This window comes from Pteropus medius, unplaced genomic scaffold, assembly GCF_902729225.1.
Source record: "Pteropus medius unplaced genomic scaffold, Ma_sr-lr_union100, whole genome shotgun sequence".
NCBI classification, from domain to species: domain Eukaryota; kingdom Metazoa; phylum Chordata; class Mammalia; order Chiroptera; family Pteropodidae; genus Pteropus; species Pteropus medius.
In genome coordinates, this window is record NW_024355205.1 from 38,864,063 (window position 1) to 38,876,066 (window position 12,004).

General features: G+C 61.4%; 1 protein-coding gene across 2 annotated transcripts; it reads left to right on the forward strand.

The window, feature by feature from the left end:
• The first annotated feature begins 564 nt into the window (after window positions 1–564).
• GATD3 (glutamine amidotransferase class 1 domain containing 3) lies at window positions 565–8,781 on the forward strand. Of its 2 annotated transcripts, XM_039857591.1 has the most exons (7): window positions 570–809; window positions 922–974; window positions 2,317–2,430; window positions 3,290–3,409; window positions 4,598–4,690; window positions 7,094–7,250; window positions 8,114–8,781. In XM_039857591.1, exons 1-7 carry the CDS (start codon window positions 651–653, stop codon window positions 8,240–8,242), a joined length of 825 nt encoding a protein of 274 aa, XP_039713525.1. In that variant the 5' UTR covers window positions 570–650; the 3' UTR covers window positions 8,243–8,781. The 2 variants fall into 2 exon arrangements, with proteins under 2 accessions (XP_039713526.1, XP_039713525.1); XM_039857592.1 differs by lacking the exon at window positions 2,317–2,430 and having other exon boundaries at window positions 565–809.
• The last annotated feature ends 3,223 nt before the right edge of the window (window positions 8,782–12,004 follow it).

Sequence of the window (12,004 nt, forward strand, 5' to 3'; positions counted from 1 at the left end):
GAGCCTCCAGCGGGGCTGCGGTCCTCAGGGGACACGAGGGCAGTGTCAGGGACCCGGGAGCGGTCCGCACGCCCAGGGCACCTACATGAAGGGGTGTGGCAGGCGCTCCGCGATGCGAGGACCCCGTCCGCGATGCGAGGACCGCACCCGGATCCCGACGCAAACTGATCATGTAGGGGACTCGGACGTCTGGGCGCCGGCTCTTCGCTGTTCGGAAACCGCTTTTAGGGGCGAGATGACAGACGCTGAGATTATTCCCGGGAGTCTATTTCGGCGCAGTGGCTCGGCCAGCGGCCCCCTGCGCGCGTTCCGAGGACACACTGCGAGCGCGGCCCAGAACCTACGGGAGCTGGTAGCGCCGGGCCGGGAAGGCCGTGGCAGGATCGAGGGGCAGCGGCCACCCCAGAAGCGGCGCGGGTTGAAGGACAGGACAGCCCCGTACACGCACGCTGCGCAGGAGCAGCGTTGGGCGACTGCGCGCTCACGGGAGTAGCGCTGGAACTAGGTGACTGCGCAGGCGCGGCTCCGCCCCACCGGAGCGCTCGCACGATTAGAACCGGAACTGGGCGACTGCGCAGGCGCAGCAGGGATCGTTCCGCGCGGGATCCCTCCGCCGGGTGACCCTCTAACCCTACTGTCTCAGCGCGGCCATGGCAGCTGCCAGGACCTTGGTGGCTCCCCGGTTGGCGGCGGCCTCCACGTTTGCGTCGCTCCACTGCCTGCGGCCGCTGCTGCCCAGCCGACTGGCGCCCTCCCCTCGCGCGGCCCTCCACGGCTCCGCGCCGCGACCCGGGCCCAGGGTCGCGCTGGTGAGTGCACGCCCGCGGGGCCGTGGGGGCGGACAGCCAGAGCCGGGCGCCCCTCCCCTTCCCGAGGTACCCCGATCAGGTGGACTCCCCATGACCTGCGCCCCTCCCGCAGGTGCTGTCCGGCTGCGGAGTGTACGACGGCACGGAGCTCCACGAGGCGTCAGCGTAAGCCCCTCGGGACGCCTGCGGAGCGGGTGGGGGCGCTGTCTTCTCAACTGTTTGGAGAAACTCCGCGATGAGAAAAGCAAAAGTGACTGACGAGACGCAGGGAGACACAGAGGGAAGCTTTAAAGTCGTGTCTGTAAAATACAGCGGGACACAAAATAAGTTTCTTAGCTTTCACCTGTAACGCTGTCATCAGATAAGAACTTGACGTCTTCCTGTCGGAGATTTGAACACCCACGTGTTAGGAACATTGGGGTCAGGCGCCTGGATATTGGAACCGTTTATTCTGCATCAGCGGAGGTTTCCATCCACGACGCACCCTTGTCTGTAGACTGGCGGTCACTAATGTAACCTGTCGGCTGTTGCTGAGTAGTTCATATTCTAGTTTTTCACTAAGAAGGCTACCTGTGAGCAGGACCAGTAGGGGCTGTCAAGTTCAGATTGAATTCCAGGGGGAGAGTTAGGTGGTGGTGCAGGAACACCCCCTCCCGGCTCCAAGCTCGAGGCCTCACGGTCACCCAGAGGAGCCTGACGCTGGTTGCTGTACAGAGCCTCCAGCCGCTTCATCCAGTAGTCATTGGCATGCACTGCGGTTGGCTCTAGAGAAGGAGTGAACTTGGGAGTGTGTGGAGCTTGTGGGCGGCAGAGGGCCAGGAGGGGGGTACAAGGGAGTTGTATGTGGAGTGCCCGGTGGCGGGGAGGAGCAGAGCCCGGGTGAGTACTGGCACCCCGCCTCTGCAGGGTGGTGCATCTCGTGCCTCCACCTCCTCTGAAAGGGGGCCAGTGACAGCACCGAGTGTGCGAAGGATTGGTGACTGTTGCGTGCCTGGCACAAAGTAGCCCTCAGTAGACTGCTGTTGTGATCAGCAGCCCTCGGGGAGACCTGCGCGTCTCTGTGTCTCCCACCCCCATGATGGCAAAGTTGGTAGAGACCAGGAATTGAACTTACTATCACGACCCAGAGCCACCCTCAAGCCCTTGAGCCCCGCATAGATAGGCATTTAGGAAGAAAGCACCCTGCAACTGCCTGGGAACCCAAACATTCAGGCTGTGACACCATCTGGGTCCCCCCGTCCCTGTACCGGGTTTGTAAAGGGAACTTGGAGACCAACTGGTTTGTGCAGGCTAGTTCAGTGACACGATTTCAAATTGTGGCCATTTGGGTCTTCAGCAAGTGATTATAGGTTTTTGCAAAGTAAGTGGGATGTTAACATGCCTAAGGCATTTATACTTGACATTAAGCTGAAGTCCTGTTTTACAAAATCCCGTTTTTAGAATCATGTTAACAGGTGAAGCAGGGTTGGGCACATCTCAGAGTCTGCTTTGGTCCCTTCCCACGCAGCGTGCTGGTGCACCTGAGCCGTGGTGGGGCCGAGGTCCAGATCTTCGCCCCTGACGTCCCTCAGATGCATGTGATCGACCACACCAAGGGGCAGCCTTCTGAGAGCGAAAGCAGGTGTGCGTTTCCCCCTCCTCCTGCGCTGTGAACGGGGGCGGGGCGGAGCTGCGCGCAGCTGCATGCAGTGTCCTTGCATCTCGCCAGAGCCAGATCTGTCCGGATGCACGTCCTTCAGGCCTCGTCCCCGGGCCGACCTGCACTCATCGGCCTCAGAGTGTTCCCTTCGCATATTCACCGCCCATTTCTTACCGAAACATTCCTGCCGCGTGAGCCCCCACCTTCATGCTGACCAAGGTGTGCGCCTGTTTGGCTGCCCCTCGTTCACCTGCCTGGGCCCCACACGTCTTCGAGTAGCTCTCTGAAGCACGTCTGTCCTCAAGGCCCTGCGTGCCCTGCGCCCTACCTCTCCCCCTCCCGTCCTGCCAGGAGGCAGGACTGCAGCCCCTGGAGGCGGTGGCTCCCAGACACTTGCAGCCGAGTGCAGACGGTGATGGGCGGTTCGGTCCCCAGTCGGTTCCCTGCACTTGCTTTTAGTGCCTGGGCCCGGCTGCGGTAGATGCTAGGATGGCTGCCCTCACCCCGTGTGGCAGCTTCCTACCACTGCCGTCCATCAGATCCCCAAGTAAATGCCGTCTGCTTGAGACACTTGGGGTTCTGTCCTCTTGGTGGCCCCTGACGGGTGCAGGAGGCTCCAGGTGACGGCCTGGGTTCTGCAGTGTCAGTCTGAAGGTTCCGGAGACCTGTAGCACAGAGCTTCTCATCCCGTATCTCTTGCCCTTTCCGTGTGTTGACCTGAAGGTCACATGCGAGCACCCTCCCTGGGGCGGGAGACCGCCTGGGCTCCACCCGCTGCTGCTCCCGTCACGTGCTGAACCCTGTGTGGCGCTCTGGTGTGGCGCTCTGTGCTCTTTCCCAGGAATGTTCTGACGGAGTCGGCAAGGATCGCCCGCGGCAAGATCACCGACCTGGCCCAACTCAGCGCAGCCAACCACGACGCCGCCATCTTCCCGGGGGGCTTCGGCGCTGCCAAAAACCTGTGTGTGTTTGAGCTCAGGGCCTTCCGCTTTTCCCTTGGGGTGGTAGATGGGGATCGGGTGGTGCCATGAGCTGCTCCTGGGGTCTCGGGGTCCAGATGGTGCACGGAGCAGCTGTGACAGGAAACTGCTGCCGGGCGGGGCTTAGGCCGCGTTGTAGCCGGGGCCGCTTTTCTTCTCCCTGCTCCCCTCAGCCCTCCCGGCACCCGGCCGCCGTCCTGGGCATGGCTCCCTCAGTGTGGGGGGTCTCCTCGCTGCACAGCGGTGTCCCCATAGTAGTCCTGCGGACGCCCGTGGTCTCGTGGGCTGTGCAGCACAGAGAACTGCTTTTCCGGTCATCTGACCGTCCTGACTGCAGGAAGGAGCCCTTCCTTGCCTTGCTCTGCGTAGCTGTCACAGTCCCTGGTTGGAAGCCCGGGAGGATGCCACTGTGACGCCTTTGGGTTTCAGACCCTCTTCTCCATCCCTCGTGCCCGTGCTCCACGGAGATCCACTGTGCCAGCACCCTCTCCTGCGGTGGGCACGGGGCTGCAGTGACGGATGGGCTTCACCCCAAGCTGTCTCAGCTGCACAGACATGCAGTGTGGTGTGCGTGACAGCGTGGCCACAGGTTCTTGATGGAAACAACACATCAGAAAATCAAGCCCCAGATCGAGCATTTCCTTGTGTCACAGATAAGAAGGTGCCTCTGTCCCAGCCTAGGGGCCTTTGGTGACACAACGCCTGGCCGCGACAGCAGGCAGCCGGCCCTGAGGCTCGACTTCCCACCGACCAGGCCGTTCCCAGGGGCTCTGCACCTCCTTGCTCCCCACCTCTGCTGACGGCACTGCCTGCCACCGCGGCGGCAGTGCTCCAGGAGTCACCGCTCCCTCTTGTCCCTCACGCCTCTGTCCCCTTCACACTCAGGCTGGGCGGATGCTGCTGTCCCACCCCCAGCCCTCCAGGCCCTCCAGGCCCCGCACCTTTGGTCCTCAGTGCTGTCCACACCTCCGCTCATAGCTGTCCAGTACCTGCCTCATCCTGGAAGCCCTGCCCAGCTGCTCTCTGCCTTACACGCTTCCTTTTAAAGAAACAAACAAACACACGTGCGCACATGACTTCAGGGGCTGAGGGGCTGCACGGGAGGTCTCGGGGCCGGGTCGTAGACAGACGGGAGCTGTGGGACGTCAGGCGGCCTCTTCCCCCTGCAGGAGCACGTTCGCCGTGGACGGGAAGGACTGCAAAGTCAACAGGGACGTCGAGCGCGTCCTGAAGGAGTTCCACACGGCTGGGAAGCCCATCGGGTGCGTGGCCCAGGTGGGGGCGGGGCTGCCACTGGAGACCGGTGACCGCTGGTTGAGGGGTTAGAGGGTGGGCTGGACCCCGTGGCCCGAAGCCAGGAGCTGCCACTCTGAGCCGTGTGCTCTTGAAGACTAGGTCACTTTCTTGGTTTTAACTGAGGGGATTCACACACTTTCACAGGTGCCTTCCAGCTCCGAAAAGTCTTTGGTCGTGTGGTTACATTAATTTCTCACGATGACTTAATAGGGAAGAGGTCATCAGCTTTTAGAAGGTTCCCCAGTCAGCCTTTGCCAGTGCCCCATGCTCTGGCATGGCCTCCGCCTTCCCGTCCTTGCTCAGCGGGCCCACGGCTGGCCCTCGTCTCCGCTCTGGGTCATGGCCGTGAGCACCGTCCCTGCCGCGTGTTGCTCTTGGTGCACACGTCATACCCTGTGACCCAGGGTTTGGAGCCTCCAACTGGCCACACCCTAGGGTCTCCCCTGCACCCCCAGGCCCGTGGTCAGACCTGCTCTCATCAGACTTCCGAGTCCACGAGCATCCCGCGGTCGCCCCATGGTTCTGCCGTAGCTTGGTGTGCGGTCCGTCGATGGCAGTGAGCCGGGGCACATGTGTCCCTCATCCTTGCAGTTGGTCACTGTTGGGGAAGGCCTGGCAGGAGCACGGCGGGGCAGACACACTAGGAGCAGGTTTGCTGGGTGCAAACTCAAGGCCACTCCCGGCACCCCCGAGCTGCTTGCTGCCGTGTTACTGGCAAACCAGAAAAAGTTATGTTGGACCCTTGAGAGAAAAGCTACAGAGGACGGTCCCCTCACTGGGCAGCATCTCACAGACTTGTGGTCACTCACTGAGAGCTGCCCAGTCACTGTCCCGGGAGCCCCTCCGCACAGCCTGCACTAGCCTGGGATCCGAGCCTGGGAGGGGTCTCACGCACAGCGCCTCCTGCCCACGTTCTTCCAGACCGGGGCTTGTGTGAAGAGGGGTGACAATCATGTTGTGCGTCTCACTTCCCAGGCCGCTGTCACTGGAGCAGCCTCACTTATGTGGCAGGCACCCTTTCTGTGACCGATTCAGAAGCATAAGCGAGACAGAAGCCAGGCACACGGGCCCTCTGCCCGTGGCCGTGTCTTGTCGCATAAACAGGCTTCTCGGCTGAGTTAGGCCCAGACAACTGAGGCCAGGGTTGCCCCGGCTACCTGGGGTGGGACAGTGATGCGGGAGTTCAGGTCACCCCTCCTACCGCAGTTCCTTTGGCATCCTCATCCAGAAAGTGACAGTGTTGCCCTGGTGGTGCCTGAGTCGCCCCTTCCGGCCCGCCTGTCAGGAGCGTGCAGGAGAGCGAGGGGCTCACGAGCATGGCCCTGACCTTCAGGGCAGGAGCGCCAGTGTCCGTGGCCTCAGACCCGAGCAGCCGACCGGAAGGCCTGTGGCTGCAGCTGCCATCCCCGGTCTCCCACGGGGCTTTGGGTCCCTGTGAAGTCTCAAGGTGCAAGATACGTGTGGCCTCTGCCCTGCTGCTCCGTCGGTGGCTGAGAGAGGGCTGCGCTCAGGAGTCTGAGCAGGAGCCGTGTCAGTTGTGACCCCACAGTAAGCGCGGACACGTCGCACAGCGTCTCATCCTGGCCCACCGGCCACTTTCATCCTGGCCCGGAGCGTCAGCAGTGGGCCAGACATGAGTGTTAAGGACACAGGGAAAGGGCAGGTGCCCTTGGGAGGGGGTGGGCCCTGACCACTACATGGTGGGGTGGCCTGCCTGGAGCTGCTGTGGCTTCTGTCACCTGTATTCTCAGGGGCGGGGGGCTTGGAGCCACAATGTTGGCCAAACCGCTGGGCTCAGGAGAGCAGCCTGGTGGGATCCCTGTGGGCCCTTGGGAACAGCCTGCTTGTGGGTGTGTCTGGGACTTGGTGCCAGGCAGAGCTGCCCGGCCTTCACTTGCCTCTGCACACAGGTCAGGCGAGGCTGCCAGTGGCTGTGTCCCCTGTGGCCCCTCCAGAGGAGGCGGTCTGGTTATAGCCAGTCAGCGCAGCTGTGGCTGTCTGTTGCTGTGTGACAGACTCCCCACAGCTCGGCTTAAGACGGCTGCTGCCGTCTGTCACCTCTGAGAGTGGCCTCTGCCCCTGGACACCAGATCGGGAGGCCCAGTGCACATCTGGCAGCTGAGTCTCAGCTGTCATCCGAGTGGCCACCTTTCCACAGGCTGCCACGGCTTGTCACCTGTGTCGAGAGGTGCCAGCATGAGGGTCAGGTCAGGAGCAGCTGTCTCAGGCTCCACTGGTCACACTACCGTGGGTGGCCTAGGTTCGGGGGACAGGCACCGCTCTCAGAGCTGGCGGGGGCTCTGCCCGCTGTGCCCAGGCCTGGCGTCCGGCCTCGCGGTCCTCCGCTGACCTTTCTCCTCCCCTTTCAGCTTATGCTGTATCGCTCCCGTCCTCGCGGCCAAAGTGCTCCGCGGCGTCGAGGTCACCGTGGGCCACGAGCAGGAGGAAGGCGGCAAGTGGCCGTACGCTGGGACTGCAGAGGCCATCAAAGCCCTGGGCGCCAAGCACCGTGCGAAGGACGTGACCATATCCTTCACGTGTGGCGGGCCCCTCGGCCTCGGAGCAGCCTCAGGCAGGCGGTGTCTTCACCCAGGACCTGCAGGGCACTGCGGGGGCACCTCTGCACCCATCTCTGGCCATGTTTCAAGCCCCCGCCCCGTGGGCACTTGCAGTGTGTGGGCCCCCAGGCCTGGGGGGCGGGGGCTCCCCTTCCTTGTTTGGTGACGTGTCCTGGCGGTTCAGGCGGATGGCATCCCATCATCCCATGTCCTTCCTGCAAGCACGTCCGCCACGTTCTAGGGGTGGACAGAGGATGCCATGGGAGCTGGGTCTGCACCTGGCCCCGAGGAGCCCGCGTGGGCCACGTTGCAGGAGTACACAGTGCCGCGTCCATCTGTGGGGACGGTGGTTCTGTCGTCTGGGAGTGTCTTTGCCTGCAGTCACCGTCGGTTGCATGTGTTCCCGCTCACCTTAGGGCAGGTGGAGGGAGACCAGTGCTATCACCTCTTGGTGTCTGCGTGACCCAGGGCGGGCGCTTGGGTTGAGTCAGGCAGGTCCCAGCTGGAGCTGGCTTCTGCGGCGGCCGCGGCCGATGGCCGAGCTCCCGTGGCTTTAGCCTCGGTCTGCGAAGCAGCGATGCTGGTGCCGCCTGCGGAGCCGTCGTGGGGTCTGCGTGGCACGCTGCCATGTCGCAGCGTCACGAGGCCACCACTCGAGACAGCCAATCTCATCCCAAAGTGGGGCTGAGATCACGCCGGGAAGAATGTCCCCAGTCACTGGGAGGGACGGTGGCACGTGTCCCGGGAACAGCTGGGAGCGGTGGTTGGTGTTCACTCGACAAACTGCTCGTTGTCCTCGGTGGCTGATGTTTTTCCCTAACGCCTGTGCACGAAGCTCACGTGGACCAGAAAAACAAGGTGGTCACGACCCCGGCCTTCATGTGTGAGACCGCGCTGCACCACATCCACGACGGGATCGGGGCCATGGTGACCAAGGTGCTGGAGCTGGCCCGGAAGTGATGCTGCCCGGCTGTGGGCTCCCCCCGCTCCAGGCGGAGCCGGCAGCCTCCTCGGCCTCCAGCCGCGTGTGAAGGGCAGGAATTTACATTCTACCGAAATCTGTAGATGTTTGCTACCTAAAATCTTGCGACGTACTGGGGTCGGGTCGGTTGGTGTGTCACCATAGATTTGGCTCACTTCCTTCAGGGAGGAGGGAGGCAGGGCCCACACGCCGGGAGGCGGTTGGTGGTCCTGTGGCCCTTCAGGAGGCGACAGTGACCGGCCCTGTGTGTCCCGCAGGTTAGCGCAGGGCCAGCCTGTCCGGCAGGGCCAGGAGGATGGTGCAGCAGCCCTAGGCCTGGCTCACTTCCGAGCACATCGTGTTTGGAAGGGAGAGGCGGTGTTAGGCTTGTAAGTCTGGAAATCAGAAAACCAAAAACACGATTATTGACATTCTCTTTGGGACTAAGTGTGTAGCGATGGCAGCGTTACGGGGATTTCTGTGGCAGGCAGTCCCTTCGGCCACAGAGAATAAATTCCAGAGTGGTCACTGGCAGCTACATTTCGGGTCTTCTGAAACTGGCAAGTGAGGAATGTAAATGAGGTTCCTTAAATCAGTCTCAGTTCTGTAAATTTCGGGAAGAAAGGGAAGTTGCAGACACTTGGCCTACGTCGTCATCCGGCTGGGTGATGACGGTGGGGCTGGCGCCAGGTCACGAGCAGCGGCCAACACGACATGCAGCGTGGGAGCAGGAAACGCCCGTGCCCACCTGTGTGTGGCTTCTGTTCGGGGGGAGGGTTCTGCCTCGGGTGGCGCCCCAAGTGCCCTGCAGGCTTCGGCTGCTGGGCGCGTTTCCTCTTCCGGTCCGCCTGACTCCGTCTGCACTTTGGTGTGTCTCCTTTGGACATGCCAGGGGCGCTGCAGTGACCCGTGAGCAGCCATGGCACTCACGGGACAAACCCTGTGGAAGGGCAGCACCAGCACCCCTGGGCTCCCCCTCAGGGCTCAGGCAACTGTGGGTGCTGGGATGGACGTGCCCGGGAAGGGGAGCCTGTGCTTGGGGAACAGCGGGCTGGCTGGCTGTCACCCCCTCTCACCAGTAAACCGGCCAAAGGGCAGGTGACCGCAGAGGAGAACCTGGGAGAAAACCCCTGGGAAGTGTGTCGCTTCGTGCTCAGGCACTTTGCTCTTCGTCCTGTGCCGTTCTGTGGGACACCCAGTTGCCCAGTTGGCAGGGCCGACTGTGGGCCTTTTCTCTACAACCCCACTGCACTGGGGGGACAGGGCCGTAGCCAGCACCTGTGGCCGCCACGTGCCTACGCGAGCTGTGGGGCCACCACGGGGACAGGGCCCCCTCGCCATCCTGGTCATAAGGTGGAGCTGGGTTCGGGTCAGGTGGAAAGGCCGGCGGTGAGCCCGAGGTGCCGTGGGGCTGCGGAGGGCCCGCAGCTCGGTTCCTGCTGCGTGCCCAGAGCCAGCGGGACCGGGCGGGCCCGACGCCAGCGCTCACACAGCCCAGGCTGGGGCACGGCCAGGACACGGCAGGCGAGCCAGGGAGCCGACGGACAACGGAGGCCACGTGGACATGCTCAGAAGGTGGGGGCGGGGGGCAGGCACCATCTGACTGAGGATGAGAGGCAGAGGGGGCAGGTGGCTGTGTGTGGAGAACATTCCAGACGGGGATGTTCATGGCAGAGACCCAGGGGAGTGGCCGGGGAGCTCAAGTGAAGGGCCAACGACAGAGCCGGGGTTGGTAGGTGCCTGGAGGCTCCTCGACCAGGCGGTCAGGCTGTGGAGCATGTCTGTGGTTCCTGCCTTGCCACCAGAGACGCCACAGAGCTGTCCCCTGGGGTCTGGCTCAGGATCAAAGGCTGATGCAGCTGGGTGCGTTGCCAGGATGAGCCTCCCCCAGGGACAGGCGCTATCCTTCAGATGCTCTCCTGGACCCCTCACCCCTTGCACCGTCCCCTATCTGTGTGGGCACCTCGTCACGCCCCTCATCCCTTCCAGCCAGAAAGCCCAGTCCCCCTTCCGTGTTGTCAGCTGCTTGCTTCAGCGTCACTCTGCGGAGGGCGTCTGTGTTCCTTGGCTGAGGACGTGTCCTCTGGGCTGTTGCGAGTTCATGGTGCAGCGTGCAGCTGCACACAGGGCTGGAAGTGAGCTTGTGCATATGTCATCGGCTTGCCGTCTGTGCTCCACATGGACCAGGAGCCCCAGAAGAGAGGGTACCAGCCTCGGGGGCATGCCTGCCTCCCCAGGGCCGGGCCGCAGCCCTGAGGGTGGTGGTCTGAGCGGGCACTTGCCAGTGGGCGCTGGAAGCCCCAAGGCTCGGCCCACCCAGGACCCGCCCCCGCCCGCCCCGCCCCTGGACAGACCTCCCTTCCTCCTCCTTTCTTAGCACTTTTTTTGGTTTTATAGCCTGTTTTTAAGAGCAGTCTTAAGTTCACAGCAAAATTGGCTGGAAAGTACAGAGAGTTCCCACAACTCCCGAGTCCTCACAGGCACAGCCCCCGCCTCTGTCAGTGTCCCCACCAGGCGGTGCCCTGTTACAAGGAGCGGATCTGCCTGGACTGACATCGTTGTCACCAGAGCCTGTAATTTACATCTGTGCGTTCCTCGGATTTGGACAAACGTGCAGTGAGCGACACGTACCCACTAGAGTTCCCCGGCCCAGACGTTCCCTGGGCACCGCCTGGTCCCCGCTTCCCCACGACCTCGCTGGCTCCGTGCTTCTGTGCCAGACACCAGTGTCCGGTGGCTGGAACCACACAGGGCGGAGCCTTCTCGGGCTGGCTCCGTTCGCTCAGTGCGCGTCTTCCCGTGGCGCGGTGGCTCTTTTCATCCCTGAATAGCACTTCCTGTCTGGACGGACCACAGTTTGTCCACCCGCTGTACGACCTCTTGGTGTGAAAGCTTCGAGTTTCTCACCAAGTATCATGCTCGCCGTAGGTTTTTTGTGGGTTTTCTTTATCAAGTTGAAGTCTCTAAAGTTCCTGAAAATTTTCATCATAACTTGGTGTTGGAATTTGTCAAATGCTTTTTCTGCATCTAGTGATGGGATCGTGTGATTTTTCTCGTTTAGCCTGTGGACGTGATGGAGTCCATTAACAGATTTTTCAAGTGTTGAACCACCCGCGTGGTGGATTCCTTTTTAAACGTCGTTGACGTAATTCGCTAGCATTTTGTTGAGGATTTTTGCACCTTCGTTCCTGGGAGACGCTGCTCGGTAGTTCTGTAGTGCCTCGAGTTTGGTATCGGGGCGATGCCAGCCTCGCAGGAAGTGTCCCCCCTGCTTCCGGCCCTGGAAAAGATCACACGGAGGGCACCGTTTCTCCAGTGTTTGGTGGAGTTCCCCAGTGAACCTGCCTGGGCCTGGTGCTCCGTTTGGGAAGGGTATTTAATGATCGATGGCATTTCTGTCACAGGTGAAAAAGGCCAGTACAGGTGGTTTGTGTTTATTTCTTCTCGTGTGAGTTTTGGCAGATTGAGTCTTTCAGGAATTGGTACATTTCACCTAGGTCAGAATGCGAGCATAGACTTGTTTTGGGTGTTTATTAACTTTTTAGTGTCTGTGGGATCCGTGGTGATGTTTCCTCTTTCATTTCCGATATTAGTAATTTTTTTTTTTTAGTTAGCCCGGCCAGAAGCGTATCAATATTACTGATTTTTTCAAAGAAGAACCCGCTGCTGGTCTCATTGGTTTTCTCTATTTCCCATGTTCAGTTTCACTGATTCTGCTGTAATTTTTATTTTCCTCCGGCTCGCTCAGGACTTATAATTTG

Bases quoted from the DNA above. Each gene is read 5' to 3' on its own strand.
- GATD3 (XM_039857591.1), top strand. From the start codon at position 651: ATGGCAGCTGCCAGGACCTTGGTGGCTCCCCGGTTGGCGGCGGCCTCC. The intron at 2,431-3,289 runs GTGTGCGTTTCC...GCTCTTTCCCAG, and splicing joins CCTTCTGAGAGCGAAAGCAG to GAATGTTCTGACGGAGTCGG. The intron at 3,410-4,597 runs GTGTGTGTTTGA...TTCCCCCTGCAG, and splicing joins TTCGGCGCTGCCAAAAACCT to GAGCACGTTCGCCGTGGACG.